Below are 17,012 nucleotides of genomic sequence, written 5' to 3'. Positions count from 1 at the left end.
ATGACAACAAACAGAATTACAAGCTTACAGGGGCTGCAACACTTCTGCCACAAATTAGCACTAAAATCGGTTCAGTTTCAGAGGCATTATAATTTGTCAATCCAGCCATTTGTTCCTTTCTGTTTTTCCAGGTGGAGGATTAAAAAGAAATCATACACAAAGGACTTCAACCATTTCCCCAGATCACACAGCAGGACACCCACTCAAGTATAGTTTTGGTTCTTTTTATTGAAAGACACTCAGTTGTTAGCAGTCGCACCTTTAAACAGTGCTAATCTGATAAAACAAAGCTGGATATAATGTCTACAATGAACAAACATAGAGAATCTGGTTATTTCTGTACACAAACTCAACAAAGGCATACTGATATGGAGAATCCCCCTTGGCTGTATATTTGCAACAGAAATAGCCAGTTATAACTACACACACAGTTCCATTTTCATGACGAATTATTTTGGATGATAGGCCTTGGCAATAGAAATTTTCAAATTTCTCTGGAGTAGTGTGGACCCTGCCTAATTAAAAGGGATGCTACTAAAAAACTGAAGTCAGCCGTGCATTTCATACTGTGCTAATAACATTAATTAATTTCCACAACAAAAAATAACCTAACCCTCCCAGGCCCAACTAATATCACTTCCTATATTTTATATCTGAATTTATCTATAGGAATGTGAAAATCAAATACCCTTGATATATTCTTATTGCTAAAAACTGATACATTGAAAAATATCTTATTTCTGGCAAATAAGTTAAAAATAAGAAGTTAAATAAGAATAATGTTGCTATTAATTAATTAATGACTCATTAATTAATACCAATGGTTGATACATTAATGTGTTCATTGACTTAGAGGAATCTGATTTGAGTGGTCTATAATTTATTTTGTTATCAAACAGCCAGTTACATGACTGAATATTAGATGTGAATAAATGCATTTCCACCATTTACCAAGGTAGGTTTCAAGACATGCTTATGTGCTTTAAATTTTTAAAAAATATCTTTGAAGTGATTATTCCTGCCTATGAGATCACCAAATTCAAAGTCTGCACTCCTAAGTGCACACTGAACTCATATAATTATATTGAAAGTTTGTTAAAAATTCCAACGGCACCAGATCAAAGTGCTTCCTGCTGTCTTCATTAAATTATTAGGAATGGTCACACCATGCAGCCACCTTGTACTGCATAATACACTTCACATTTTTAGTAAATAGAGACATACTTAATTTGATTCTGGAAGTAAAAGGTGTGAGTATGGATCACAGAGGAGGTAACTGTTCTGCAACTACTTCATGTAAGCAATATTAAAATTCAGTTGTTTTCTAACGACACGTTGTAGAGTACCTGATGCTCTGTACATCATACAAATTCTAGACTCAGTATTAATTAATAATTAAATATCTAAAAAGGAGGCTTCAAAGTCCCTTGTTGAAGTACACATATTTCATTGGAGCTCCACCTCTTTTCTTGATAATTTCTTGAAGCTCAGGTTCAAGTTTTGAGACTGCTATGGAGCTGCAGTATGGAAATCAAAACAAAAAACAAGTAAACAGTTTATTATGCATTACACATTATCAAGCAGATTTAATAAACAAACCCCATTTCCATCAATAGTTCAGGACGTAAGTGACTTTGCAAGACAAATTAAATTTTCTTGTTTTAGATCAGACAATATTTATTTTATACATTAAAGAAGAAAAGGTAAAAAATTCAGTATTGCACACATCATTCCCAATACAATTTTATTCTGGTTCTTACATGTCAGTGAGTGATAATCCTCGTTCCAAAATCTGCAACCTTTTTTTCTTTTATATACTGAATTTTTTGCTCTTCAATTCAATTGGTCTATTCTCATTTCTATCTTTTTTTTATTTTGTCTTCGAAAATTTAACCTTTTTTTCTCAAGGTTTATTTGCCTTTTATTGTCTTATCTAATAGTGCATTCTGGGTGGCAAGACACCATATTTTACATAGTAGATGATTTGTCCGAAATCCGTAGTTGGCGTTACGCATTGCGTTACGCGTAGAGTTACGTATCTGGTCACGTGCTTAGCTTCAAGTTAATTGACAGATGAGTCATGTGCTTGAGAGTGAGAATGTTGGAGATGTTGATTGTGAATGACAGAGAAAAGCACAAGTGTTTCAAAAAGATTGTTTACCTTGATAGTTCAAGATTGTATCGAGATTGTGAAGATATACAGTCCTCAGATTGAAGGAAATAAAGATTGTGAAGTCCTCATATGTGTGGATTTCTAACACAGTGGTCCTTCGAGCCGGATTATCGAGCTTGAAGACGTCGACAAGATTGACCACGTGCGCGGACTGAAAATATGTCGGTCACCGACACCATAGCGAAGAAAGTTAAAATCAGAGCTGCTCATAGAGGATCTGCGACGAAACTTCTTAATCGTTTGAAAGACAGGCTGAGTGATGAAGAAAATCCAGTGGATAAATTCTGGTTGAAAGAATCAATTCAGTCGATGCGACTGAAGATAGAGTCACTCAAAACATTAGATGACCAAATAATTGACCTTATTGCAAGTGGAACGGCCGAGGATGTCGAAGAGCGTATCGAGAAAGAAATTGAGAACAGTGATGGAGTGAGATCAGAGTTGAACGAAATCGTGATGAGAATGGAAGAAATGATGGGTAAATTTGATCCGCCACCGCCGATAGTTCAGCCGAGTGCTTTGTCACCGCCCGCTCAAGTTCATTCAAGCATGGCGTCAGGAATCCCTCAGCAAAGCAAGGCGAAAGCAAGACTGCCCAAACTTGAAGTAAGGAAATTTCACGGGAAGATCCAAGAATGGCAAGAATTTTGGGACACTTTCGAAAGCGCCATCGACCAAAACGAAGGCCTCACGGCCGTTGACAAATTCTCCTACTTGCGAAGTTTAGTCACTGAACCGGCCAGACCAACCATCGCGGGATTCTCCTTGACAGCAGCGAACTATGCGGCCGCTGTTGATGTTTTGAAGAAGAAGTACGGAAAGGAAACTGCCATACAGCGTGCTCATGTGAATGACTTGCTAAATTTAGCGCCGGTGTTCAGCGATAAGGATACAACTCGTTTGAGGAAACTATACGACAGTTGCGGCGCTCATTTTAGAGGTCTCAAGGCGCTCGGAGTGGATGAAACTACCTTCGCAGCAGTGGTAGTCCCCGCCGTTTTGCAAAAGTTGCCCGAAGCATTTCGCCTGACCATCACGAGGGGAGCCGACTTTCTGAACTGGTCGATGGAGGAATTGTTGAGCGCGTTTTTAAAGGAGTTGGAACTGAGGGAAGACCATTACTATGCAGTGTCCTCGGGTGGAAATACGCAGAACAGGAAGGACAGCAACACATTTCACACAAAGCAGGAAGTTGAGAACTGTGCGTTTTGCCTTGGGAGACACGCACCAGCGAACTGTAAGAAAGTGAGCGATGTGAATGCACGTAAGACTATTTTAGTTAAGTACGGTAGATGTTTCAAATGTTTGCACAGGGGGCACCGAGCCCGAGATTGTAAGTCGATTGAATTATGTAACAAGTGTGGGCGGTCCCACCACATTTCAATTTGTGATAAGCAGGATAAGCCAGCAGTCAGTGAATTTGAAGTTAGACCAGAGGCTAACCCTACCACTACTAGCCCCAGTAGTTTTCATGTTGGTGCGGGAGATCGTGTAGCCCTACAGACTGCCCGTGCAGTCATCACTGGGGAGGGTCAGCCACTGAGGGTTAGAGTTTTGTTTGATGCCGGCAGTCATCGTTCCTTTGTCACAGCTGGAGTTGCTCGGCTTGCGCGGCTTCCTGTAACCGGGCAAGACTGGCTTGCAATAAGTACATTTGGGCAACGCTCAAGGGATATGAAGCTAAGGGACATCGTCCAAGTCAAGGTGAGTCCTATAGGGGGGGAGAGTTTCATTAACATGGAGGCATATGTAGTTCCAGAAATTTCTAGTATACCAAATACCCATGTAGAATTAGTAAAATCTGATTACCCCCACTTGAAAGGGATTTGGTTCTCTGATGTAAGTAAGGGAAGGGATGAGATGGTTATAGATGTATTGATTGGGGCAGACTACTTGTGGCATTTTCAGAAAGGGTGCACAATTAGGGGTAAGTTTGACGAGCCCGTTGCTGTAGAAACGGAGTTGGGGTGGGTCTTGTCAGGGCCCATGAAGGGCCAAGACACATGTAGTGATGTACACTTCACCCAGATAAATTTCATTGCAAGCTCTGTTGAAGAGCAAGAAAGTCTAGATGATGTTAGAAGATTGTGGGATCTGGAGACACTGGGTATTAGAGAGATTACTGACCAGGTTCATGAGTCATTTGAAAATAGCATCTCATTCAATGGGACCAGATACTCTGTTCGCTTACCTTGGAAGGAGGGGCACCCGGAACTTCCCAGTAATTATGGAACCAGTCTGTATCGTCTTAAAACTCAGATGCGAAGACTAGAGAAGGATCCTGAGATTCTCAAGGAGTATGGGAACATCATAGAAGACCAGCTACGAGTGGGGGTGATAGAAAAGGTAGCAGAGTTGGAAAAGGCCCCCAGGATTCATTACTTGCCTCACCAAGCAGTTGTTCGCCAAGAGTCAGCTACTACCAAGGTAAGAGTGGTATATGATGCTTCCTCGAAAGAAAGTAAGAGTGTCGCATGTTTGAATGATTGTTTGCATGTTGGACCCCCTCTGACCCCCTTGCTTTACAACATTTTACTTCGATTCAGGGAAAATAGAGTGGTCCTGGTAGGGGATATTGAAAAGGCTTTTTTAAATGTGGAAGTTGACCCAGAGGATAGAGATTGTCTGCGTTTCTTGTGGGTGGAGAAACCCCCTGATTTGTCGCAAGTTGTTGTCTACAGGTTTTGTAGGGTTGTATTTGGACTGAATGCATCACCCTTTTTATTGAATGCTACACTCCGACATCATGTCAAAAGGTATGAAATTTCGGACCCAAGGTTTGTAGCTAAGTTGTTGGATTCGTTTTATGTTGATGATTTTGTTGGTGGTGGAGCGACATCACAGGAAGGTATGGAGTTGTACCAGAAGACTCAGAGTCGAATGGCCGAAGGAGGTTTCAAACTCAGGAAATGGCTGACAAATGATTCACAGGTAAGGGCCAAAATGGCAACAAGAACCCAGATTGATGATAAACAAGATGTGGTGACAGAGGAAGACATCAGTTATGCTAAGTCTTCTGTGGGCATGAAGTTGGGAAGCAAGGGCCAGAAGGTGTTAGGATGCGAGTGGGATTACGAAGCTGATGTCATCACTCTTGATCTGACGTTGATTGCGCAGCGTGCTGAAGGCTTACCTGCCACTAAGCGGAATACATTAAGGCTACTAGCAGGAGTCTATGACCCCTTGGGACTTATTAGTCCGGTTACAGTGAGTGTCAAGGTTATATTCCAAGAGATCTGTCGTCAGAAGTGTGGATGGGACGAACAGCTGGAGGGAGGGGTCAAGAAGGGCGTGGAAGATTGGATTAAGGGCCTCATTGACTGTCATAGGATTGATGTAAAACGCTGTGTCTATGACCACCCTCATGAGGAGGTGGAGGAGTGCTCACTGCATGGGTTCGCAGATGCAAGTAAGAAGGCCTACTGTGGTGTGGTGTACCTTGTTTATAGAACCCAAGTAGGTAGATATGTACGAATGTTGACTTCAAAGACAAGAGTGGCACCCTTGAAGGAGCTGTCAATTCCAAGGCTAGAGCTTATGGCAGCACTTATACTAGTGAAACTTATGGTCAATGTTGAAGGTGCTCTTGCCTCGCAGCAGAGTGTTAAGCGTTCGAAACTGTGGCTGGACAGTCAGACTGCCTTGTTCTGGATTATGAACAGAGGGGAATGGAAACAATTTGTCAAGCACCGTGTGAACGAAATTTTGAAGCTGAGTGACAATGGAGATTGGAGGTACTGTCCAAGTCGAGAGAACCCTGCGGACATTGGGTCGAGAGGAATGTCTGCATCCGGTTTAAAGCAGAATGTATTGTGGTGGCAAGGTCCTGCTTGGTTAACAGAGTCAGAAGAGAGTTGGCCTTCAGAGGGATCAGTGTCACCTACCACTGAAAGTCAAGAACAAGAGAGGACGACCAGCGTCCTTGTGACCCGAACTGACCTGGTTGTGGGGATAGATAAGGTCATTGAAATTGACAAGTACAGTTGCATAAGGATGGTTTTGAGAGTGACAGCGTGGCTTAAACGGTTTTGCTTCAATGTGGCCAAGAAGACAAAGTCAGAGAGGAAGCATGGACCGCTATCCTTGCAAGAGCTGACGGAGGCAGAGATTGACTGGATAAAAGCAGCACAAAGAGAGTTAAAGTGTCAAGAGAACTACAAGCAGCTTTCTAACAAGTTTGGTCTTACTGAAGACAGTAAGGGTATGATAAGATGCAAGGGACGGCTAGAGTATGCTGATTTGCCTGCAGAAGCGAAGGAGCCAATAATTTTACCCAAAGACCACCACCTGACATTCCTAGAAATTCAAAGATGTCACAAGAAGGTCCTTCACTGTGGAGTGAAGAGTACTCTTGCAGAACTGCGCACCAAATTCTGGGTTCCCAAGGGGAGACAAGTTGTGAAGAAGATATTGTCCCGGTGCGTGACATGCAAGAAGTGGGAGGGTACAGCATTTACCCAACCAGTGACTGCGAGTTTACCAGAATTTAGGGTCAATCCGGCCCCGCCCTTCTCAAAGGTTGGGGTAGATTTTGCTGGGCCAATGTATGTCAAAGGACGAGGTAAGCAGTTAAAGAAGGTTTATGTCTGTTTATTCTCATGCTGTGTTACTCGGGCACTGCATTTGGACTTAGTGGAAGATCTCTCGACTCCTACATTTCTGAGGTGTCTGAGGAAGTTCACCACGCGAAAAGGAACTCCCACCTTGATCGTGTCTGATAATGCAAAGACGTTCAAAGGAGCAGAGAGAGAGATACGCACACTTTTTCGACATCCTGAGGTAAGAGCAGAACTAGAAAACAAAGGTATCGAGTGGCGTTTCAACGTAGCAAAGGCCCCATGGTGGGGAGGGTTCTTCGAAAGGATGGTGAAAAGCGTTAAACGATGCTTGAGAAAGGTCATTGGAAATGCAAGACTTTCCTTTGACGAGATGTCGACAGTACTTGTGGAGGTTGAAGGTACCCTTAATTCAAGGCCCCTGACTTATGATGACAACAACCCATCAGAGGAGGTTCTTACCCCATCCCATTTGATACATGGAAGAAGGATTCAGTCATTGCCAGAGGTACTAGAGTCAGAAGAAGAGTTTGGAGAAAGTAGTGCAACATATACCAGGAGGCACAAGTACCTGACTAAGAAGCTGCAACATTTTTGGAAGAGGTGGCAACGGGAATATTTAACTGCCTTACGGGAGAGTCATGAAAACAAAACTGCTGGGAAAGGAAGATCGCCTAAGGAAGGAGATGTCGTGGTAGTACATGAAGATGGAGTGAAGAGAGGCCTCTGGAAGATGGGAGTGGTAGAAGGGTTGATTTGTGGACGCGACAAAGAGGTAAGAGGGGCACACGTGAGGGTAATCACCAAAGGGAGGGATGTTCATATAACTAGGCCTGTTCAGAAATTGTATCCGATTGAAGTTCATGCTGGGCCGAATGCAGGTAAGAGACAAGACAGAAATCGAGCGCAACCAGCAAATTTGCAATGGAGCAGTCGGCCTCGCAGAGTGGCAGCTTTGGATGCGGCTAGAAGGATAAGCAGCCTGGCAAATCAGGAAAACGACTGACCTTGTGGCTGTATTCTTGACTCATACAAGTCAAGAGGGGGGAGAGTGTCCGAAATCCGTAGTTGGCGTTACGCATTGCGTTACGCGTAGAGTTACGTATCTGGTCACGTGCTTAGCTTCAAGTTAATTGACAGATGAGTCATGTGCTTGAGAGTGAGAATGTTGGAGATGTTGATTGTGAATGACAGAGAAAAGCACGAGTGTTTCAAAAAGATTGTTTACCTTGATAGTTCAAGATTGTATCGAGATTGTGAAGATATACAGTCCTCAGATTGAAGGAAATAAAGATTGTGAAGTCCTCATATGTGTGGATTTCTAACATGATTTGAACCCAGGAGTATCAGTAGTTTGTATAGTGTGATCGTCCGGATGAGGGTAGTTCTGAAAAGAACTGTTGTTGGTGACTGACGTTTCGACAACCTGAGCGGAAGTCATCTACAGAGTCAAGTGAATAATTTTTGTCAGTCGATGATGTTATAAGTCTGGTCCATTGAACATGATCGGTCAGTTTAGCCATGATGGTATTGGCCACTGGGCTTGAATTACTCATGCAGACTTTTAGTTTCCTTCACCCAAGTAGATGACGAGATGGCTAATATTTCAGGCTACCACAATAAATTCTCATGCAGAATCTCCACATTTTGTTCTTTCAATTTAATTCCACCCTCTTTTGGTGGCATTAAAGCATTCCTCAAGTACAGTACTGGCACTCAGTAACACATTGGCCCACAAATTTAGTATTGACAATAAAGTTGACATTTACTTGTGATAATACATTGTTCATGGCTAGTCTTATGCAGCACTTTTGTTTTGTATAGACCAAGGGACTCTTCAGAGACCTTTCTATATTACCTTAAGTATTAGTAGTTCTGCTTGGTAAAATCATTGGGCAGCACACCCAAAGTCCCGTTCGCTAACAAAATGGTGACAGCAATCTCACCTTATATCATATAAGAATTCCCGACCGCAGAGATTCACGAGTGAAACCTGACAGTAAATTTGACAGTTGCTTGTGATAATACATTGTTCATGACTAGTCCTATGCAGCACTTTCATTTTGTCCCGGCCAAGGGACTCTACAGAGACCTTTCTTCTTTAAATATGTAAATTTAGTATCAAGACACTAACCTTTTTTGTGGAAAGATTGCACAACATAAAGGAGTGGCAAACACCAGACTTAAAAAGAAAGGACAAAAACACTGTTACTTCAATCTTGATAATATTGTTAGCAAAAAATCCCCTGAACAAAACTCTTAATTGAAGTTGTTCCTAAACTGGACATATTGAAAATTCCGTTTACACATGTAAGTACATTACATATCCACGTCAAAAGACGGTAAGGCTATACAAATAATCTTTACATACAGTTTTTGCTTACTTTTCCTGACTCATCACAATCAAATAATGTACGTCACTCTCTGAGATCAGGAAGCTAGCTGACTATAGTTTGCAAAAAACTGTCATCTTTTCTAATTTATTTTTAAGATTCATTTATTATTCTCTGTACTTTTGCAGGTACTCAACACAGCCTGGCCAAGTGTGAAATGTGCTTGCACCAACAAACTTACCAGAGTCCCACTAATGCCACTTGGATTGGAGAGGCTAAAATTGGCCACCGCTATAATTAAAACAAAATATATTATTGTCTCAAAATAATTTGGAGCAGAAATTTCTTGAAAAAGAACAAATTTTGAAAAAAAGCTTTTTATTGACACCAGAATGACAAAAAAATCCATCACTGACTTTTTGAATCAAACCAGATTTTAATATAAAGATGAAATATTCTCATTTCTAGGCAGAATGTAACTGAGTGAAACAATATTCACCCAAAAAAGGACACAACACAACATGACACTCACCTTCATGAAAGGCTTTTTGTCCAGATAGTTCATAATTATTGGTGGGATGGCTGGATAGAAAAATTGGAGAAAAGACACACAAGGTTAATGAACACTCTTAAATTTTAATACCAAGAAAACGGGTTGCATAGGAATGGGCAGGGGTGACAAAATTAATGGTAAAATCCACAATTCAAGAATACTGTTATTTGATAATCTGGGACCAAACCTTAAACAATTTTAAACTAAGAGACAAAAAGATAAGCACAAAACATGGTTTCACGACTCATCACAAACACTTCTGAGATTTTGAGGTCATGCCAGACCCAAATTATTGGTGACCCATGATTTTCTAGGTACATTTGCCATTCCCTAGCTAACAATTTAAATACAATTATTTTTTTTTACTCACACATTCCTGGAGATGCCATGATTATTCTGGAAACAACAACGCTTGCTATGGCTTTCCTGGCAGCAGCCTAAAACATTACCAAGTACTGCAATAAGGTTCTGAACAGCTGAGCTAATTATCTAAATTACTATGCTGCAATCAATATAAAGCTAAATAAAACTGGACAAAACATTAGAGAACTTGATCACAACCAATCAAGGTGTCCAATACAGCTGTCAAATAACCACATGCCAGGCTGTTTGTATTGGTAGTGTATTCAAGAAAGATTAAATTTTTTTTCTCCAAAACTGAAATGAAAACTCAGCATCTTGCCTTTGTGTAGTGGCTGCTTAAAAGGGACTGTTGGCTGCTTAATAGAGGTAGAAACAATGGAAAAGCCCTCATCGGGATTATTACTGGCCACTTGATAGGGGTGACTGTTTAAAAGGTGGCTGTTTATTAGGGGTTGGACTGTGGTGGCAAAATAATGAACTAAAGTCTGTGCATGATCCGTGTTCAGTATAATTTCAATACCCATGTCTGTCTCAATCCAGCTCACAGTCATTTATAAGTGATTGATACTATCGAGTTTGTAAGGCTGCATACTGAAGCCCAGAGGCCCATCAGGCCTGTACTTATCTCCAATTTACACAGCATGAAGCAGTTAGGGGCATTTCTACTTCCCCCCGCCCCCAACCCCCTGGATGGGATGCTAGTCCATTGCAAGGTTACCCCAAACATTAAATTCACCAGTACCCATTTATACACCTGGGTGGAGAGAGGCACTTTGAGACTTATTTTATAAACATGTGTCTTGCCCATGGCCAACAACACAACCCAGTGTCCTCGGCCAGGGCTCAAACAAGCACTGCTCAATACCGACATTGGACACACTAACCATGAGATGATGCACCACGCTTCCACCTATCAAGTTTGTATTAAACAGTTAATTAGCCAGGCATCCTAAAATGACTCAAACCTTAGATTCCCCAATTCTGTTTCCATCTTCATCTGTCACTGGAATTCCCCTCATTAGTTCTCTGTTTTCAGTCAATAACAAGTCATGAAATTATATAATCACTAAATACCAAATAAACAGGACACACTTCTAACACACCAAGTTCAGTGAAACCTGTATTAAGCAGACACCCTTCAGGGACCCTCACTGGTGTCTGCTTAATACAGGGTGTCTGCGAAACAGCTTCTAATATACTGTGCAATTAAATAGTTAATAACCCTTTTGTAACTCCATGTAACACAGTGTAAGATCAAAAACTGCTCATAGCACAATGTCCAGTCAGTCAATGCATCAATCTGGAATAATCTACTTAACGTTAAAATGACATTGTTGAAATATGTTAAAAGAGTCTGAGCTGAGTTTTCAGAAGTAAAAAGCCTTTGAAGTGTCCGCTTATTGCAGGTTTTGTGCAGCAAAATGGCTTAATATTGGTGTCCATGTCTGCTTAACAGAGGTGTCTGCTGAATGCAGGTTTATTTTACAGTAAATGTAGGAAGAAAATTTTGGGATTAAGCTGGTGTCCACTTAACAGAGGGTATCTGCTTAATAGGGGTCCACTTGATATGGGTTTCACTTATAGCTACAAGCTAGGGCAGGATATCAGCTTGATTTGCATGTGGGATATCAGATCCTCTTGTTATGGCTAATATCCTTACATCCTTGGCTGTAGTAAAGTTCACAGAATATCAAATTGTTTATATAATAACACATTTAAGTTTACACAAGTTTATCTAACTATACTGTGGGTATTCACGTACGTTTGTCGCATAAGAGGGATGTTGACGCAGTTTGCAGCGGCAACAGCAGCAAATGGAACATATCTACCAATCAGAGGTGGTGCCGACTGTGAAAATAAAACAATAACAATGTATTAACACATGCTTATTTAACTTTAACAGGGTATCTCACTCCTGTCAAGTCAAAAGGCCAGTTTATTTCCACTTTGTGGCTCATGATAACGAGTGACACTCCAATCAGTGTTTTTCATGGCCAATATTACACTATCAGAAGTATACTAACCTTTGTTAAGTGGTTTAATCCCAAGGCTACAGCAACAGCTCCTGTTGTGGCAAATGCATAACCTGTCCACAGTTGTCTAGAACAAAAGGAGATCAAAATTACATAATTCACTTTAATAGTTTATTACTTCCATTCACATTTCACATTTTATTGGGGAGACGGACAGAGGGATAAACAAACAGAGGGACAGAAAAGGATGGACAGATGAACAGACAGACTGACTGACTGGGAAAGGAAAATTGCACTTAAAAAAAATTGTCTGTTTAACACTATTCATTAGGCAGATTAATAATCCTTTTTTAAGGGATTATTTGTTTTAGAGTGATCTACTCTTGCCAAGCAATAACTTTTCATCTATTTAAATTAGTATATCAAGTTTTATACTGTAATTGTAGTGTTAGTAATTAATTTTAATTTGCTTGTTTTATTCTATTATTTATTGTTTGTTATATATTTCTAGTGTTTTATATTATTTGTAATTTCATTGAGGGCTGCAGGTTTATTAGTGCTATTCTCTATTTAGCATTACAACCCTCTTGAAATAAAGTTTATATTGTATTAATGATTAAAAATTGCATACAATACATAACACTTACTTATTTGTGATAAGGGAGTCTCCACTTCTGTTTGTGTAGTTAACAACAGCATTAAATGACTGATTGATCCACTGCCAGAATAGCACTGCTGACGTACTCCTGAAAAAACCACAAACAATAACTGGATCAATAATTATCTTCAGAAATTTCATGGAAACTTTTGGAAACTCTTTTTCTTCTCAAAAAATCCTTGCATTCCCAGGATAAATTTACAGGTATACAACACTCTTTTTCACTGAAACTTTCACAGAAAAGGGTATCTTCTGACAACAGACTAGCATCTCGGCAACAGTCTTAGTCATTTTGGACTGTGAAACCAGAGTGATGATCTGCCCCATGATAAGCCACTTTGGTTTGTAAACAGGCTTCACCTATCACAAGAAACAGTTTTTTCCCAGTTACTACAAACATCTAGTTAATATCCAAAATTGTTATTATGGCATGAAACACTAAAGCCATATTAGACCACAGAATTTAAATTAAGCTTTAAGAATGATTTAACAATAGATACTAACTTGTAAAATGTCAACATACAACCACATATTGACATGTTCATTGGTACTTGGGCAGACATTCGGCCAATAATGAACATTTTTTCTCCTGTGTCAGGATGAAATGCTGATTCATACACTTTTTTAGCTTTCCATACTTGTGCATCAGTGGTTCCTGAAGGTTCTTTCTTTTGTCTGTTGGCAAAAGACAAATTTTGATTCTAATCAAATTATTTCTAAAAGATAAAAGTCAATATAAAATAAAACTGTTTCATTGTACCTGTACTGTATAAGAAGTTCTTTCGCATCATCAAGTTCTTTTGCTGTACGTAGAATATTCCTTGGGTCGGTAACAGTGAAAAAGTGCTTGGCACGTCCAAGAAATGTTGACTGGTCAAAACGAGGGGCATCCAAATTAATCCTTCCACCTTCTAATCTAGGAGTTTCCATGTTTCTGGTGAAAAATAAAAAAAAACATTTTAATTTGTGACAATTGTAAAACACACATCACATTAATTCATTTTCACCTTAATTCTTAAATTAAGTTCTATGGTCATTGTGTAGGTTCTATGCAAGAGAATAAATGTAACATTTTGCCGTCAAGAAAGCTAAGCCTCAAAGAAATGGCCACCATTTTCTACAATACTTATAATATTACAAGTGAATATATGAAAGACCATATATTTGAATTGCGAAGAAAGATATGAAGATATGATTGATCATTGCAGTTATACACACAACTTAAAGGGGCTCAGTCACGGTATTTTGAGTTATTTTGGCCACATACAAAATTGCCTTTAAATAGTAAGAAACCTGAAAATAACAGTTAAATAAGATAGGAAAACACCAAAGAGATAATGATAACCCATAAAGGAACAAGGATGGCGAAGATTAACACATTACAAATGACAAATTTGAAAAATTGAGGCTAAACTTTTCAATATGCTCAAACCGTGACTGAGCTCCTTTAAGCAGTTGTGAATGTCACAATGTGACCAGCTCCCAGTTGGCTTCATAGCTCAGTTGGTAGAGCACTGCACCGGTTTTGCAGAGGTCATGGGTTTGAATCCCATTCAGGCCTGAATTTTTTTTCAGGGTTTAATTTCACAACTGCTTAAGTTGTGTGTATAACTGCGATGATCATAACTTATAATATTATAAAGTATTATCATTTATATCACGTTGTGGTCACTTGTGATGAAGGTTGCAACATTTTGATGATATACTGCTAGTCTTCATCATGCAATAATCATGCTCTATTGCAATTGGTTGGTTTTCAACAACTGGGACTGGCACATTTACTGAACATTGTAATTATATTGCAAATTTCTCAAACTTATTGTTGATGTTTGAGAAATTGGCATTCCGCTGCAGTTGTAGCTACAATGTGTTGGGAAATCATGAAGTATTAACTTAACTGTGAATGAATTACATGTATTTGTCATCTAAGATAAAAATAAACCCCCCAAAATTAAAAGCATATGATTAGAGACATTCAGTTGTACACTACAGTTGAACCTGGTATAAAAATCAAGACTGCGAGACGCACATAGCTGCTAAAAAAATGAGACTGCAAGACCCGTGAAATTCTACTAAAATTTTGTGAGACCCAGAGTTTCTAAAGGACCATTTGCCACCCCTACTAATGGCCACCTCTCTACAGTAGCCACTTTTTGGTCCTGGCGGACAGACTGCTACCTCTCCACAACAGCAATGGCCACTAACATGCATCCCAACTGCCAAAATAACCCCTTGACAATGGCTAGTTAATCAATTACTGACAAACGGTGAATACAATACCACACTCCGGCCTCATTTGTAATCATAGGCCAGGTAACTAAGCACACAACAGCCTATTGTCTTTCAGTAGTTTAATTATGTTTCCTACTGGTTCAGATTATCATAACAAATATATATGAGCCAAGGAGAACCAAAATACTAAAACCAAAAGTGGTAGTTTCTTCTAATGTACAAATCAATCGATTTTGAAGCCTGATTAATCATGATTACAAGTTCCAGATAATTGTGAAGAATTATAGAAGATTTAAGCTTATATACCTCTCATCAATGTGCACTTTTATCATATTATGCATGCTTGTAATGCATCGGTCAATTCCAACAGTGCCCATCCCCCCCCCCCCCCACGGGCAACTGCGGGGCATTTGCTCACGTTGTCAGTCCCGGGGGTGGGGCATCCGCAATTTTATTGCAACCCGGGGGCTGGGCATTTGCGTACCCTGAGGCGACCCCTAGGCATTCAACACACGTGTTTTGGAAAGTGCCATGGATAAGTTCATCGGGAAAGACAAGGCATTTGTCGAACAGTGGCTTGTCCGTCAGGGACTAGAGAAACTTGCAGATGTTTTTAAAGGTATGTTTTCTCAATTTGAGATATTTCTTCATTACTTGTAAGCATATAGATATAAGCGACAAGGTGAACTATATTTTGTTTATCACAAGACAATCACTGACGTGAACACAACTATTTCGCATTTCGCATTCAAAACTAGCCTAGCATTTTTTAAATTCATGAAAGTAGAGTTAAAATACTTAAGGTTTGCGAATTCAAATGATGCGATCTTCAAGACAGATCTTGTGAGCTTAAAATGCAATGCATCATCATTTAAAATGTCTTGATTCTTCACAGAAAAAGTAGCTTGCAAATACAGGCGCCTATCATTGCTCGCGGCTGGGGGCACGTTTGCCGCAATCCCAGCTATCCTCTAGCAAACTGTTAAAAACAAATATAAAGAAATAAATATAATCAGAATCACCTAACACGTACTGTTGTCCTTGAAGTCTTACCATTGCATTAAAATACTGAACAGTTGACCGTTTTAATCACTGATTAATTAAAAAACTGCGGAGGTGTTGGAAGGCGACGATCCCAGGGGCGGGGCATTTGCCTTCTTTCTTTGTCCCCACCCCGGGGCATTGAGACGGCTTATGTGTCCCCACCTCAGGGAATTTGCCCATTTCTTTTAAAAAAATGCTAATGCCCAGGGGTTAGCCTGGGGGGGGGGGGGGATGGGCACTGCTGGAATTGACTGATGCATAATAAGATCAACGATATTTGCCAATCATCTCTTTACAAGCATCTTGCTTCCTTTTGAGTGCTTTGAAGAATTGTTTGTTATCGATGTTACAGTGTAACATAGTTCTACACTACATAAGTAAGAATCTAATATTGCATCACATATAACGTCATGTGTTGGAATTTTACATGGAAAGAACTCAATCATATGTAGGCCCGACGTTAGTAAGTACTTACTTTTTGACTCACGGGTACCAGCCTTGTATTTAACGCCACATCGCTACTAATGCTTTTTTTTAAAACGAAAGTATTTAATTACGGTTTCGTTAGATAAATCTTTCTTTGGACCAAGACATGGAAGATTAACATAATCTCAAACGTTTGAAGGAATAAGCCTACATAATTTTACAAGGGCAAGCTTACTTAATCAAATTTCCTATTCCACGTGCATGTTTTATAAATGAATGCTGTATCGTTAATCAACTTCCTTATTTCTAAAAGATATATAACAAGGTAAAAATTTGTTAAGAAAACACGGGAAATCTCCTTCTTCTTACCTTGTATAACACGTGGAACGGTTTCACTGATTTCACCACTAGCAGCGCAACCGGCATCAGGGGAATCTTCTTGCCGAGTGATTCGCTCCCAGCATACACCGCAAACCATACACGGGTGTGCGCGGGGGCGGTTACGTCGCTGATATCCCCCCTGTTCGACATGGCCTTCGTCTTTACCCTCACCGTCCTCCTAGCAAACCCGGGCGACAGACGGTGGCAGACTCAACAGACATACTAAATCTATGGAAATTTGAAATTGAACGTCCTCAGTGACTCAAACACACTTTTAAGACTTAAAAGGATGTTCCCCGGCAATGCCATGTAGAGAGTGC

General features: G+C 40.0%; 2 protein-coding genes across 2 annotated transcripts; one reads left to right on the top strand and one right to left on the bottom strand.

The window, feature by feature from the left end:
* Window positions 1-208: 208 nt before the first annotated feature.
* LOC110045730 (sideroflexin-1-like) lies at window positions 209-17,005 on the bottom strand. Its single transcript, XM_089287522.1, has 12 exons — window positions 16,681-17,005; window positions 13,370-13,543; window positions 13,114-13,284; window positions 12,599-12,697; window positions 12,003-12,078; window positions 11,741-11,826; window positions 10,944-11,004; window positions 9,986-10,052; window positions 9,595-9,644; window positions 9,304-9,353; window positions 8,864-8,911; window positions 209-1,517 (listed from the first exon to the last, which is right to left on the bottom strand). Exons 2-12 carry the CDS (start codon window positions 13,537-13,539, stop codon window positions 1,418-1,420), a joined length of 978 nt encoding a protein of 325 aa, XP_089143648.1. The 5' UTR covers window positions 13,540-13,543; window positions 16,681-17,005; the 3' UTR covers window positions 209-1,417.
* On the top strand, window positions 1,837-8,037 carry LOC149117914 (uncharacterized). Its single transcript, XM_089287458.1, has one exon. It carries the CDS (start codon window positions 2,333-2,335, stop codon window positions 7,733-7,735), a length of 5,403 nt encoding a protein of 1,800 aa, XP_089143584.1. The 5' UTR covers window positions 1,837-2,332; the 3' UTR covers window positions 7,736-8,037.
* Window positions 17,006-17,012: the final 7 nt, after the last annotated feature.

Source organism: Orbicella faveolata, unplaced genomic scaffold, assembly GCF_042242905.1.
Source record: "Orbicella faveolata isolate gen_17 unplaced genomic scaffold, um_ofav_v1 contig_1, whole genome shotgun sequence".
Classification (NCBI taxonomy): domain Eukaryota; kingdom Metazoa; phylum Cnidaria; class Anthozoa; order Scleractinia; family Merulinidae; genus Orbicella; species Orbicella faveolata.
The sequence above is the reverse complement of the archived record's forward strand: the minus strand, read 5'-3'. Positions and strand labels throughout refer to the sequence as shown.

Bases quoted from the DNA above. Each gene is read 5' to 3' on its own strand.
- LOC149117914 (XM_089287458.1), top strand. From the start codon at position 2,333: ATGTCGGTCACCGACACCATAGCGAAGAAAGTTAAAATCAGAGCTGCT.
- LOC110045730 (XM_089287522.1), bottom strand. From the start codon at position 13,539: ATGGAAACTCCTAGATTAGAAGGTGGAAGGATTAATTTGGATGCCCCT. The intron at 11,827-12,002 runs GTTAGTATACTT...TTATTTTCACAG, and splicing joins GATTAAACCACTTAACAAAG to TCGGCACCACCTCTGATTGG. The intron at 10,053-10,943 runs GTTTGAGTCATT...GTAATGTTTTAG, and splicing joins ACAGAATTGGGGAATCTAAG to GCTGCTGCCAGGAAAGCCAT.